Source organism: Gobio gobio, assembly GCF_949357685.1.
Source record: "Gobio gobio genome assembly, chromosome: 9".
In the NCBI taxonomy this organism is placed as follows: Eukaryota; Metazoa; Chordata; class Actinopteri; order Cypriniformes; family Gobionidae; genus Gobio; species Gobio gobio.
Window position 1 is genome coordinate 9,723,879 of NC_137115.1, and position 15,163 is coordinate 9,739,041.

The 15,163-nt window shown below is 38.6% G+C and overlaps 1 protein-coding gene across 1 annotated transcript; it reads left to right on the forward strand.

Moving 5' to 3' along the window:
* Positions 1-3,473: 3,473 nt before the first annotated feature.
* Positions 3,474-11,234, forward strand: LOC307131578 (uncharacterized protein; the record flags this gene model as incomplete). Its single annotated transcript, XM_079825291.1, has 9 exons — positions 3,474-3,628; positions 4,446-4,656; positions 4,807-4,868; positions 7,089-7,230; positions 7,459-7,568; positions 10,112-10,292; positions 10,387-10,470; positions 10,579-10,674; positions 10,935-11,234. The coding sequence occupies 9 exons, from the start codon at positions 3,474-3,476 to the stop codon at positions 11,232-11,234; spliced, it is 1,341 nt and encodes a 446-aa protein (XP_079681417.1).
* Between the last annotated feature and the right edge of the window lie 3,929 nt (positions 11,235-15,163).

Genomic DNA, 15,163 nt, shown 5'->3' on the forward strand with positions numbered 1-15,163 from the left:
TGCCGCCAGCCAATCGCTGCATTGCTGATCTGCCCTCTTCAGGGAACACAGGAATGCACAGTAATGTTAGATTACTTAATCCAGATATTTTAATCCAATCCGCAAATTCATTTGAAGAACCAAATTAGCCAGAGATCAGTTATCACGATTAAAAGATCTGGGATCTGTCAAATCATCTCAGATGTATTAAGCCTCCGTCCAGGACAGCCAGGAATCTTGGAGTTGTGATCGATGATCAGCTAAAATTCACTGACCACATTACTGCAACAACCCGGTCCTGCAGATTTGCATTATACAACATTAGGAAGATTAGAGCCTTCCTATCAGAGCAGACCACACAACTCTTGGTCCAAGCTCTTGTTCTCTCCAGACTGGACTACTGTAATGCTCTTCTAGCAGGCCTTCCGGCATGCACTATCAAACCCTTGCAACTGATCCAGAATGCAGCGGCGAGGGTGATCTTTAACGAGCCGAAGAGAGCGCACGTCACGCCTCTCTTCATCAGACTCCACTGGCTACCAATAGCCGCTCGCATCAAATTCAAGGCACTGGTACTCGCCTTCAAAGCAACCACTGGCTCTGCACCAATTTACCTTAACTCGCTTGTTCAGACATACACACCCTCCAGGAGTTTGCGTTCTACCAGTGAACGACGCCTTGTGGTGCCATACCAGAGAGGCATGAAATCACTGTCACGGACCTTTTCCTGGACTGCCCCCACCTGGTGGAATGACCTGCCTATCTCAATTCGAGCAGCCGAGTCTGTAGCCATTTTCAAAAAACATCTAAAGACGCATCTCTTCCAGCAGCACCTGACCAATCAAGAATAGCACTTAACATTCTATTCATTTTTCTGTCTGTCTAATTTATTTAAAAAAAAAAAAAAAAAAAAAAAAAAAAAAAATCCTGTGTTCTGTGTTAGATTAACTGAGACTTGTTACAGCACTTGCATACTGTAGCCTCTGACTGTTGTAGCTGCTTCTATTGCTCTCATTTGTAAGTCGCTTTGGATAAAAGCGTCTGCTAAATGACTAAATGTAAATGTAAATTAAGCGAGGTACGAAGAACAGACCCCAAAAATTACGATTTTTGCGTCATCGGAGGATTTTTTCCAGAAATAAAATGCATAATTCTCTCGTCTCAGGGGGATATGAGGGGGGAAAGTACCATAATTTGAATATACTACCGGGTTTCTACTGATACAAAGCTTAATGCTAAATCATTGAAGTTACCCTTTAAGTTTACGGACCAGTTGCTATGACAGCAAGTGCAGGATGAGCGTCGAAGAAGCAATCCAAGATCATGCCAAATCGTCAACAATCAAATCCAGCTGAGTTAGCGACGTACGAAGAACGGACCCCTGTTCCCCATGTACCAGGGCCATAACCACCATAGACATTGAGGGGGACAAGTCCCCCTGAATAATTAGAAATGGCCAAATTAACCCAACATTTGATATTGTTGATGCTGCCCTGCTGTACTCCGTTACACCGCTTTGTTTGTTAGTTAGTCAGGATGACAAAAGTAAAATGTAAAATTTTTAGATTGGTCTGCCTCAGTGGTCTAACAGTGCTCGTCACTGTCAGAATGAGTGAGATGGCCAATCAAATCAAAGAAGGCGGGGCTTTATGTTAGTGCGAATTCCAACGCCACATTATAGCAGTGAAAGAGTGCGTCGTAAGATGTAAGTCGCTAAATATTTAATATTTGACAATTGTTACGATAAAAACGTTCAGCGACCAACAGTCATATTAAATGATGCAAAGTTCTTGACATTTTTTATGAAATTTCACCATTTTGAATTGAAATAAGACATTATTTATGTAAATCATGAATGGAACTGAATTCGACGTGACAAGAAACTTTTTGAGGTTTTATTTTGATTTTATTATATTTTATATATTAGGCAGACAAAAATAATAGTGAATGTGTGCATATAAAAACAAAAATATTATTTGCAAATAGTTTTTGAAAAACCGTTGTATTTATTTCCCTAAATCCTTTTGAATCCTTTAACAATTTAATTCCTTAAAAAAAACCAATAAGACCAATACATAGACATACAGGTGCTGGTCATATAATTAGAATATCATCAAAAAGTTGATTTATTTCACGAATTCCATTCAAAAAGTGAAACTTGTATATTATATTCATTCATTACACACAGACTGATATATTTCGAATGTTTATTTATTTTCATTTTGATGATTATAACTGACAACTAAGGAAAATCCCAAATTCAGTATCTCAGAAAATTTGAATATTGTGAAAAGGTTCAATATTGAAGACACCTGTTGCCACACTCTAATCAGCTAATGAACTCAAAACACCTGCAAAGGCCTTTAAATGGTCTCTCAGCCTAGTTCTGTAGGCTACACAATCATGGGGAAGACTGCTGACTTAACAGTTGTCCAAAAGACGACCATTGACATTAACATTGAGTCAGTGCTTCAAGAACCACTACGCACAGACGTATGCAAGAAATGAGTTTCAGCTGTCGCATTCCTTGTGTCAAGCCACTCTTGAACAACAGACAGCGTCAGAAGCGTCTCACAGCCGTATAGCAAGAAGTTTTAGAGCACTTTATGCTTCCTGCTGCTGACCAACTTTATGGAGATGCAGATTTCATTTCCCAACAGGACTTGGCACCTGCACACAGAGCCAAAGCAACCAGTACCTGGTTTAAGGACCATGTTCTTAATAGGCCAGCAAACTCGCCTGACCTAAACCCCATGGAAAATCTATGGGGTATTGTGAAGAGGAAGATGCGATATGCCAGACCCAACAATGCAGAAGAGCTGAAGGCCACTATCAGAGCAACCCGGGCTCTCATAACACCTGAGCAGTGCCACAGACTGATCGACTCCATGCCACGCCGCATTAATGCAGTAATTCAGGCAAAAGGAGCCCCAACTAACTATTGAGTGCTGTACATGCTCATACTTTTCTTGTTCATACTTTTCAGTTGGCCAAGATTTCTAAAAATCCTGTCTTTGTATTGGTCTTAAGTAATATTCTAATTTTCTGAGATACTGAATTTGGGATTTTCCTTAGTTGTCTGTCATAATCATCAACATTAAAAGAAATAAACATTTGAAATATATCCGTCTGTGTGTAATGAATGAATATAATAAACAAGTTTCACTTTTTGAATGGAATTAGTGAAATAAATCAACTTTTTGATGATATTCTAATTATATGACCAGCACCTGTATATTGTGTGTATGTATTTGAGCTGGGAGCGGTGGCAGCTGGCACAGGTGTGTTGGGAAGTGCCTCACCAACTTCCCTCACCATACCACATTCCTCACATACTCTTCTTACAACCCAACAAGGAAAACAATAAACATTAGTGTTTGATGAATTAAACCTGCTGGGCCGACTGGTACAACTGGAAAATCCAGTATTCGGTCTCCACGTACGGCAGGATTTGAGCAACCAAAACACTTCACACAGGGCGTCCATGAGGATACATGCCTCAGCTGAGCGCTGGACATGTGTGGAGCTGCTGGAGCAGGACTCGAGGCACAGGAGGACAGGATGGAAGCGAGAAGGAGAAGATGTCGTCTGAGGGAATGATCAACCGAGAGGTGGAGGAGAGAGCTGGAAGAGAGTGGAGATGGATGAGGTGGGTGCTTGGAGTGCTGAGAGAAGTGTGCTTTATTGTATATTGAATGTGCACATGTAGCCTAGTGTCCTATATATATATATATATATATATATATGTGTGTGTGTGTGTGTGTGTGTGTGTGTGTGTGTGTGTGTGTGTGTGTGTGTGTGTGTGTGTGTGTGTTAATAATCTTTGTCAAGAAGTCCACTTATTTTGATGTATTGACTAACATACTTAAGCACGTGAAGTACTTGATTATAATTTTAACTCTGTAGTGTTTTTGATGTTACATTTAAAAGTTAATATATATTAAAAACTTTTTTTTTTACAAATGTGTAATTACAAATATAGTTTAAATACATACAAGACATACAAGTTTTTATAGAAATTACATTAAAGTACATTTCAGTTTAACATAAAAACACTTAAGTTTAACTAATTGCACGTAATATGATAATACATTTTCATTTAATTATAAATAACATGCAATTAAGTGTCTGAAAACATTACAGTTCACACTTAAGTATTATTTTAAAGAATATTATTCCAATAATAATTACTCTGTTTAAAAGTATGCTAATGTTTTTCAAAAGGGAAAAGTAGGGAGTTACTGACTGCTATGGACACACAATTCTGAAGAAGATGCTTTTTTTTTTCTCTACACAATTGATGTCAATGGGGTTCCAAAATTGCAATAAGTGTACAAACAGATAATAAAACTGGCCAAAAAAAATCAAACTTACGACAAACGCATGGCAACATAACTCCCTGGCAACCACACAAGATTCTAGCATCGTGGCAATGAATCGTGGCTCTCTGTTTCTCTTCCTGTCAGACTGCACTGGAGAAACTGGCCGAAATGGAGCCAGTGTCTGGTCCCGATAGCAGCCGTGTGTTTGGTTGTTCTGGAGGAGTCTCCCCTGCACCCCTCTGTCAGTCTGACTGAAGCCCCGGGTCGACTGCTCCTCGCTGGGCTGCTGTGTGCCGCGATGGCTCTTTGTTTAGCCTTCCGCTTCCTGCTCGGTTATGAACAGAAAGTAAAGCAGGTCAGTCTACTATTGAATTTATTTCACTTCTTAGATCTAGAGGAATATAAAATGTGCTTTCAAATGTGCTTATCCAGCTTATCAGTGTCTACAAATGAAATTATGTCACATAAATAAATATTGTTGTATTTTTATGTGTGATTTTCTCAGCATATCCCGTACAATGATGAAGTGATAGTGAGAAAAACTGTTGAAACCCAGCAGCAGGCCAGGTAAGAGAGACCAAATTCCCAAATTCTCTTGTTCACATAATTGAACTTGAACCCTATGAGTTTGTGCTGGGGGTTAAATTGACACCCATTGGTTTCCATGCATTTCGCCATAAATCAATACTATGAAAAACACCTATGTCATGCTTTTATTGTAACTTGTCAGAGACCAAAATAATATAAAATATGAGAAATTATGACCTGTTAAAATATTTCCTTTCTTTTTGATAGGAGTCAGTTTTATCCACATATTTCTAAATTAGACACGAAATAAAAAAGCAGCAAATTCTCTTTGGATTATTCAGAAGATGAGCCATTCATTTCAAGTCTTAAAAATCAGAAGTTCTCATGTGTATTTCATATTTTAGTCAAGCTACAAATAAAGCTTTTCTGGTTTTGTTTTTTAAACCTGACCCTTTGCTGTTTTTCAATGTGCGGATTTTTGGCAAATTTCATAGCGGTCAAAATGAAAATTAGCCCATGATTTACTCCCCCTCAAGTCATCCTAGGTGTATATGACATTCTTCTTTCAGACGAATAAACTCAGAGTTATATTAAAAAAGTCCTGGCTCTTCCAAGCTTTATAATGGCAGTAAAAGTTGCTCTGTTTTTGAAGTCCATAAAAATGCATCTGTCCGTCAAATAACGTGTTCCACACGGCTCTGGGGGTTAATAAAGGCCTTCTGAAGTGAATTGATGTGTTTGTGTAAGAAAAATATCCATATTTAAAACTTTATAAAGTAAAGTTCCAGCCGATCGCCTTCCGTGGAAAAGTGTTGAAAGTGCCTTCTCGCAGTTCAAGATGCGCACACATTGTCTGACGAGCGTACCTGGTAGCGTAAGCCTTTGATCGGCAGAGGCACTTTCAACACTTTTCCCATTAATTGAATACGGATGGCGATCGGGCGAAACTTTACTTTATAAAGTTTTAAATATGGATATTTCTCTTACACAAACTCATCGATTCACTTCAGTAGGGCCTTTATTAACCCCCCCAGAGCCATGTGGAGCAGTTATTTGACGGACAGATGCCGTTTTTATGGACTTCAAAAACAGAGCAACAGTCACTGCCATTACAAAGCTTGGAAGAGCCAGGACTTTTTAAATATAACTCATATTGTATTCGTCTGAAAGAAGAAAGTCATATACACCTAGGATGACTTGAGGGTGAGTAAATCACGGGTTAATTTTAATTTTTGGGTGAACTATCCCTTTAAAGAGCGAGAGCATTTAAAGCAGCAGATGACAAAATGACAGCGCTTAGAATAAACAGAACGTGTGGACCATAGACTGCAAAAAAAAAGAGATGGACGACGCACCTTCACTCTCTTCCATTTAAGTTCTTTGATTGAAATCTTGGGTCTTGAGTCTGCGCAATAGTGAGCGTGAAGTGAATATCAAGGTCCCGCCCTAATCAATCACACGCCCCTGAACTTTTTGTGAAATAAACAGTTATGGAAATAACTTAAAATGACTTTAAAGCTCCAATCTCCTCTCGAAGTTCCCGAAAATGTCCAATGGTGCCTTAGTGACTACTTTGCTCAGAGAAGCAATCACAGCTGTCAATCATGATGTCACACTCCGATTTTTATAGCATCAAATAACTAACTAGAACCAAACTTATTTAAAGAACGAACACTTCACCGTGATAAAAACTGCCTTAAATGACAGAAACCATCTTTGAAAAAATGTATTTGAAGTGTAATTTGATTGTTTAGTTTGTCTATGTCCCATTAGATTACATGGAGAAGGCGGGGCTTATGACCTATACTGCATGCAGTCACCTGGGGGCGATCAAAACGCTTTTTCTTCACTTTTCAGGACTCGTTTGGCACGCTTGGTGTGGACACTAATATAGTTATCTTTATAGGTATCGTTTGTGGTGTGGACTTAATTCACTTAAGTGTAGTATGAATATCATTTGGACGTACTACATTCCATTCGTCTTTATCATGTGATCTACCAGCGTCAGTTGCGTTGCTTCACTGACATTCTTAAATCATGGCCTCATGGGATAATAAAGAGTCCATCGTATGCACACTTCAGAATCTCAACGGGTACTTTTTGCTTACTCTTTTATACTGTGAATTCGGATATACTATTCTTGACGCATACTGTTGTTTTTCGCCAACTATATAGTAAGGAAGTATGTGATTTTGGATGCAGCCGCTGTCTTCATATGATTATTATTGTCATTAATTTCTTTGTTCTTCTTTGTATCAGTATAAATCCACAGCAGGATGCAGGTCATCTGCAGGAATCTCTGGTTAATGTTCTAGCGGATGGTTTAGTGGTGTCCCTCCTCCACGAACCCCTGCCGGACCCCAGCGAGCCCCACATACGAGGCCTCCTCACCAGACTAGAGGTTCGTCTCTTAAGGATGGGTGGTGCATTGACACATTTGAACCATAGTTGGCCCATCCTTACTTTCTGTCAGAATGAACACTGTCATTAATGGAATGTGTTAGCAGTCATCAAGCCGTCATGTTGAACTCATTACATATTGCGTTAGAAACAGACTGCTCTTGTTGATCCTGCTAGACATGAATAACTAACATTTATAAATACCAAACATTTGTCTTACTGCATTCAGGCAGTGTCTCGGACTCTCCGTGACGGGGCCAATGAGGAAGAGAAGGAGAGAAAAGAGAAAAATGCACTTCAAGACAGAGTTAACCATATACGCTCGTACCTGCAGGACAGGTGAGCTGTACATATGAACCTGATCTACATACAGTACACAGATATGACAAATATTTACCTATTGACTTCTCTGTCTCTGTTTGAACTCCACCTCTATGTTTGTCTCACACCCAGGATTTCAGACAACAAACTGACATGCTTTCGTTTTAAGTTCCTGAGAAATATCCTCTTGTGAAAAAGTGGGCTTAATTGTATTGAATGTGCACTTGCAGTGCACTTCAAATCTTAAGTATATTTAAAAAAAAAGAGAATACATCATGACCTAAAAAGTGCACTGTGTTAATTTCATTAATTTTTTTAATTTAATGCCCACTTTAAATCATTGCTTTAAAAACGCATAAAAGAAGTACACTTATTTTGATGTGTTGACTAACATACCAAAGTAGTACTTGATCAGTATACTGAAATGTGTTATTTGATATTCAATTTAGAATTCATATATTTTAAATGTACTAAATTGCAACTTAACTTCCCTATTACAAAGGTGTAATTACAAATATATTCAAATACATGACATACGAGTTTCAGTAGTAATGACACTAAAGTATATTTTAGCTTATTTACCATAACTGACAGTAAACTTTAACCATATATATCCAAGACAACAGAAGTAATTATGAAATTACATATAAAGATGTACTGAAGTCGTACTTAAAGGTCCCATGGCGTGGATTGTTTTTATTATTTTATAGTGTTTCCTGAGGTGTACTTATATTGTTAGTATGATTTTTACATCATAAAATGTCATAATTTAGAAATAAAAGGCATTTTTCTATTCTGATATTAGCCCTCTGGCTTGAATGCTCTGTTTCAAGGGGCGTGTCTGATGTGAGACTTCAGTGAAAACGCCCACTGTTGTGATTGTCTGACATCTTTGCATTTGAAATGAGTATTAGATTATGTGGCGGAGGGGGCGTGGTTTAGTGAGGTCTGGAAGCACTGCCAGAGAGAGATGGACTGGCCACTCGTGGTCCAGAGAGACCTTAGAGCTGGAGAAAGTTATATTGTACTGAGTTGTTGAGAGCGCAAGTTTATTTTGTTTGTGTCTGAGAGTTCTGAATAAACACGAGTCCAAGTCACGCCGACCCTGTCGTCTTCCTCCTTATTCTATGAACTGTGTAACATGTGGAACCCCTCTCGAATACTTTTACTACGTTTTTTTTTACAGCTGTCGATATGAACGAATCGTGAAAGTGTTGATTATAGTATTATTTTTAGATCTTTTCCCATCACATGAAAAGCTGCAGTGATGAGCATTGAGTAGACAGACAGTCTGTAGATCACGCGTGAATGCTGTGATCTCCTCATAGCAACGTGTTTTCTCTCACAAAATGCTTTCACCACAACTATCAGCAAACACGACATCGACAGGAATACAGGAAGAGCTTCACTGTGCAGCATAACAGCGTCATTCATTATAACGGCAGTTTGGGCAAGTGTGAAGATACACTCGCAACGTATGATTGACAGATCTGAACATTATAAAGAGTGTTCTTTGATCGCTCTCTGTAGTTTAACATACTTTAAATAACAGATTTGTTACATGCTACTAACAGAAACGATGTGAAGTTGATCGTTTAGTCACTGGCTTGATTCACTGATGCATAAATATTCTTAACGATTTAGAAAGAAAGTCTGTGTGAACTTGAATGATTAGCTACACATGATCACAGATCAGGCATTAATGAACACTGTTACTCACTGTTTGTGGTGGTGCTGTCGAATCCATATGTTAAAGTCTGTTTGTAAAGCCTGTGCTGACATTGCGACTAAAATAAACTGAATCTATATTCTCCAAATTATCTGGGCGGGCAAAGCAGAGGAAGGGGAGGTAACCTTTCCCTGTATGACGACATATAGGGAAGATTCCAGATCGGCTCGTCTGAGCTCTCATTTTCTCAAAGGCAGAGCAGGACACCCAGAACTCGGTTTACACTTGGGACCATATACAGGCTAGGGGAACTCATATTAATGTTAAAAAAAACTCATCAAATGAAAATTTCATGCCATGTGACCTTTAAATTTCAGCTATAATACATTTTTAATTGTAAATAACATGCAAGTGTCCGAAAACATTCAGATCGCACTTAAGTATATATATATTTTAAAGCATTTTATTTCCATAATAAAAAAGTATGCTAAAGTGTACTTAGGGATGTACACTTGTTTTGCCAAAGCTTATGGCTTATGAGAAGCGTTCAGACACACCTACTCATTCTTTATTATGACTTATTCCACACTGTGGAATAAATAGTCATTAAAACCATGACATACACAACTGGAATTATATTAGTTTTTTCTTTAAAGTCACCCTTTAGATTTCAGCTGTGTTCATTCTCTCAAACAATATCTACTTGAATGTTGAAAGCCCAAAATCTCCAACATGTTTATCATATTTGGCAAAAAAAGCCGTTTGTTGTGAACCGATATTCAGCCTTGGGGTATTGTCTTTTCAAGGCCAGATATCATTTTATTTTATGATGTTACAGTGTTGTATTGTTGAGTGTGGGTTTTCTGATGCTCGTGTTCTCTGTGTCCATCAGGATGAGCTCTCTGCGTTCCCTGCTGCAGGTTCAGCGGGAGTGTGAGGTGAGTGTGTGTGCGGTTCAGAGCTCTTTACAGAAGCGCTGGGCTCTGCTGGAGGAGTTACACACCAGAGTAACTCTGAGCCCTGACAGCTCACGGGAAGCCCACGACCCTCACGCCGTCCTCACAGACACTGAGGTGATACACATCTTGCCGTATTCTGTGCACTCTTATATTGACCCTCTGTGATGAATGTTTACTTGATATATGTGTATTTATTTGTGTGTTTCAGAACCTGTTTGCAGAACTTGGTCAGTTCAAAAGCAAAGTCCAACAGTGCCGGACGCAGTTGGAAACCAATATAAATCTTTTACAGGTCAATACACACATTTATATAGTCTTTTATATAGGATATTTTAGGAAATAGATATAGCAAGACTGCAACTTTATATAATAATGTCTGGTTTTGCTGGCTCTTCCTCAGGCACTTCGCAGCAGCCATCAGGGTCTGGCCGAGATGGTTGGTCCCTCCATCGACTCTAAATGGACCAAAGAATTATTACAGTCCAACACTGATCTGGTATGAAAAGATTCACAGATAACGGCAGCCTCGAGTCACATTGATTTATATAGCGCTTTTCACAATCCACATTGTATCCAAGCAGCTTTACAGAAAATCATGATGCTAATGCTTATAATATCTTAATATCTTCATGCCTTGTAGTCACGTCACAGATTAAAGATGGGAGATAATATAGTTTAGCGACATTTTGTGATGACAAGCAATCAAGCAGTTACGACAATTGTTCAGTAAATCATTTCCTTTCTTTGCGGTGACAGTTTTCCGAGATCCAAGAGGATTTTATGTCTTTGGAACAGCAGACGTCAAATTTTGTGATCCACTTGCGGGGCCTGAATGCTTCTGAGGAAAAAAAGACAAGATTATCTCAAGATTATCAGACGCAAACCTCCGCACTGCCGTCTCTTCCTGTTGTTCCAGTGTACGTTGCTGCTCCGGACCTACATTCTGACCCAGAAAGTGATCCGGAGTCCCCAGGAGCCTCAAAGAAAACCCACTCCAAAATGTCCCCCTTCCATATCCTGTGTGGGATGAGGAGGAGAAGGACGTCACCATTTTGAACTGTAAATGTTGATTGCATTTACAGGACGTTTTTAATGCCTAGTATTTTTTTGTGACAGCCTGTTGAGCAGGTGTAACCACATAGTTTATGCACTTTATGCACATTTTAATATATATTGAACATTGTAATATACACACACACACACACACACACACATACACACACACACACACACACACACACACATATATATATATACATATACATATACATATACATATACATATATATATATATATATATATATATATATATATATATATATATATATATATATATATATATATATATATATATATATATATATATATATATATATTCTCATAAGAAAAAGAAGTATTGGAATCTCAATATAGTGTCTATACTGTGACTTGTGATTCTCTACTGTGATTCTAAAATGTGTAAATAAGATCTTTTTAATATGCATAATTAAAAAAAATATATTGATACCATATTATAATATTGATTGTTTTTTATTTGCATATAATAGTTGTAAAGTTGAGTTTGAGGATGAAGAACATAGACTAAGTAATTCAAATATAAATGTTGTTTAATAATCGAAGAGACGCCAATAGTGGCGAAACACGAAGGAATGCTGGAAACAGGTAACTACTAAACAGAGTGAAAACGAAACTACGGAATGTTCATTTAACAGTAGTGGCCAAAAGTGATATCTGGAGGGGATATTTCTTTTTTATGAATCTACCAGTACACACACACACACACACCGATCAGTTATGACATCATGACACTGACAGGTGAAGTGAATAACACTGATTATCTCTTCCTCATAGCTCCTGTTAGTGTGGGATATATTAGGCAAAAAGTGAACATTTTGTCCTCAAAAGTTGATGTGTTAGAAGCAGGAAAAAATTACTTGAGTAATTTTACTTGATTACTGTACTTAAGTATTATTTTTGGGGATTTTTACTTTACTTGAGTACAATTAAAAATCAATACTTTTACTTAATTACATTTTAAAGTACTTTTTACTCCTTACTATTTTATTTACAGTCAAAAAGTACTTCTTTTTTGAAGATCACTTCATTCTATTTTCACTTGCTATTACCAAACCAATTGAATTGCGCTGATGCCCAGTTTAATTTAAATGTATTTATTCTGCCAATTAGATTCATTTTCACATTCCATGAAATTGGTCAGACATGTTAATTGGTCCTTTGAAAGTGACGTCATGTCGCATCAATTGCCACAATGCAGCACCTTGACCTGGGCTGAGTTTCCCAAAACCATCGTAAGCCTAAGTTGATTGTAGAGACCATTGGTGGCAATTGTTCTACGATCAACTTATGCTTACGATGGTTTTGGGAAACGCAGCCCTGGAAATTAGAGTGAGAGGCTTTTCAGCCCCAAAAGATGCTTGACACTCACAATTTTGAAAATCAGCTTCTGCTTAAAGGGATAGTTCACCCAAAAATGCTGAATGGGTGTCGGACATAGAACGTATTTGAGGTAAAACATTTTTACAAATACTGTTCGGTTTCTCGCACAAACCGATTGTTTCGTGTCTTAGGACATCAATGTGCCGTCACGAGCTGCGGGGTTTAAAGGGGTGGTAAACCACGATTTCACTATTCTAACTTTAGCTAGCGTGTAATGTTGCTGCTTGAGCATAAACAACATCTGCAAAGTTACAACGTTCAAAGTTTAAAGCAAAGGGAGATATTTGCTTTTAAAGAAATCAGTTTCTAAGAACTACAGCAAACGGCCAGCAGGCGACTACACACATTCCTCCAGGGTTGGTGACATCAACAGGCTCAATATTTACATAAACCCCTCCTCCGAGAATATTAAATAAGGGGGGGTGAGGCCATTTTGTATCGCGGCGCTGTTGTGGTATAGTTAGGCTGGAGTGTTGTTGCCGCGATGCCGAGGAAACGCTGTTATATTCATCCGGATTGCAGGTCTGGGGTACTTGCTCTGTTCAGCCTTCATAGGGACAGGGGTGCGTTGCAGAGCGTTTAACATACAGCATGTTATATACACGTGTGTTTGAGTCAGCGGGGAATCAGGCGCGCGCAGGGCTCCCTGCAGCACATCTAACAGAGGAAAACATCCACCGTCTTCGCGATTTCAATGCCGGATTTGCACAACGTCAGCTGCGTGAAAAAAACACTGCCGGTGCGTGGATGCACGACGCGCACGCTGCACATTTCACGGAGGACAACACAAACTTCCACAAACTTCGCGAGTTCAATACAGGATATGCACAACGGCTTGACCTGAAAGCTGGATTTACAAACAGAAGCTGTTTACGGGCCACAACCTGTAAGTCTGATTTATATTTCATCGATGTGTTTTCCTGTAATAGGTTGTAGCAAGGAAGTAAACAGATGACAGCACTGTTCTGCAAACCAGTCTGTTAAATGCTCATTCATACTTAACGTTATCCGACGAACACCTATCCTTACAAACACTAACGTTAAAATCTCAACAGCGAACCTGACATTAGTGTAAATGATTCTTTGATTAGAGCTTTTATGTATTGTTTATCTACAGGCATGCTAAACATGGTTCTGTGTGTGATTTGGCTAACTTACTAGTTAAAGCCAGTGCTTAGTGTTCGTTTTGGGTTAGTTCTTGCGACAGATATTTGGCTATAATCGTTCTAAAAATACAAAAGTTAAAGTGCCATTCAGTAGCGATCATTATAGATCCGCAGTCTTTACTCTTGAGGACTGAACAGGTTCTGCTCGATCATCTTCACTCAAATGTTCTGGGTCTGATTCGGGCTCAGATGGTTTTATTGACGCCGTTGTTTCTAATGCTGACCAAAGCACAGCCTCCGGTAAGGGGCGTGACGTTTCCGACAAACGTGAACTAGGCGGTTAGCGAATCACAACACACTGGGCCAGCTAACCAATCTGAGCCCACTGCGTATTTTTGAGGGACTGGCTTCATACAACCCGGAAACCATCAGACCGTTTTACAAGGAGGGACAGAGCAGTGTAGAATAAAGGTCAAATATATGAAAAATAAGGCAATTTTTTTTTAAACGAAGCATGAACACATGTTACAGTGCACCCCACAAACACAGTCAAGCCTTCAAAAGAATGTGTTTTACCACCCCTTTAATATGGATTTGTCTGTGCATGTTTTTTTTTTTACTCTCATAGATTTTGTTTCCATTCACATGCATTATACGACTGATAGACTGCAACTGGAGTTAAAAATCATAATTTGTGTTCTATTGAAGAAACAAAGACATCTACATCTTGGATGCCCTGGAGATGAGCAGATAAACATCAAATTTCTATTTTTGGGTGAACTATCCTTTTAAGTTAAATCTGGGGTTTTACAACTTTGAGTAGCATGTTGCATACTGGCATTAGGTAGTAGTCTTATAGTTTGATAATTAAATACCATTAAATTCAAACAGTTCTAAAGCAGGATAAAACCTTGTATGTGGTTCATTCACTTCATGTTTTTAACGATTAAAAGCTTAAAGAAGAATCTTTTCATTCTTGCTGCTACTTTTACGCTACTTTTACTTTTTTAATACTCAAGTACAATTTTAATGCGGTACTTTTTTACTTTTACTCAAGTATGATTCTGGCCAGATACTTTTACTTTTAATTGAGTAAAAATTTCATTCCGTACTTGTACTTTCACTTGAGTAAAATTTGAGTACTTTTAACACCTCTGGTTCCCGGTCTGCAGTGGTCAGTATCTTTCAAAAGTGGTCCAAGGAAGGAACAGTGGTGAACTGGAGACACGGTCATGGGCGGCCAAGGCTCATTGATGCACGTGGGAAGCGAAGGCTGGCCCGTGTGGTCCGATCAAACAGACGAGCTACTGTAGCTCAAATTGCTCAAGAAGTTAATGCTGGTTCTGATGGAAAGGTGTCAGAATACACAGTGTATCGCAGTTTGTTGCGTATGGGACTCTATAGCTGCATAGACGTCAGGG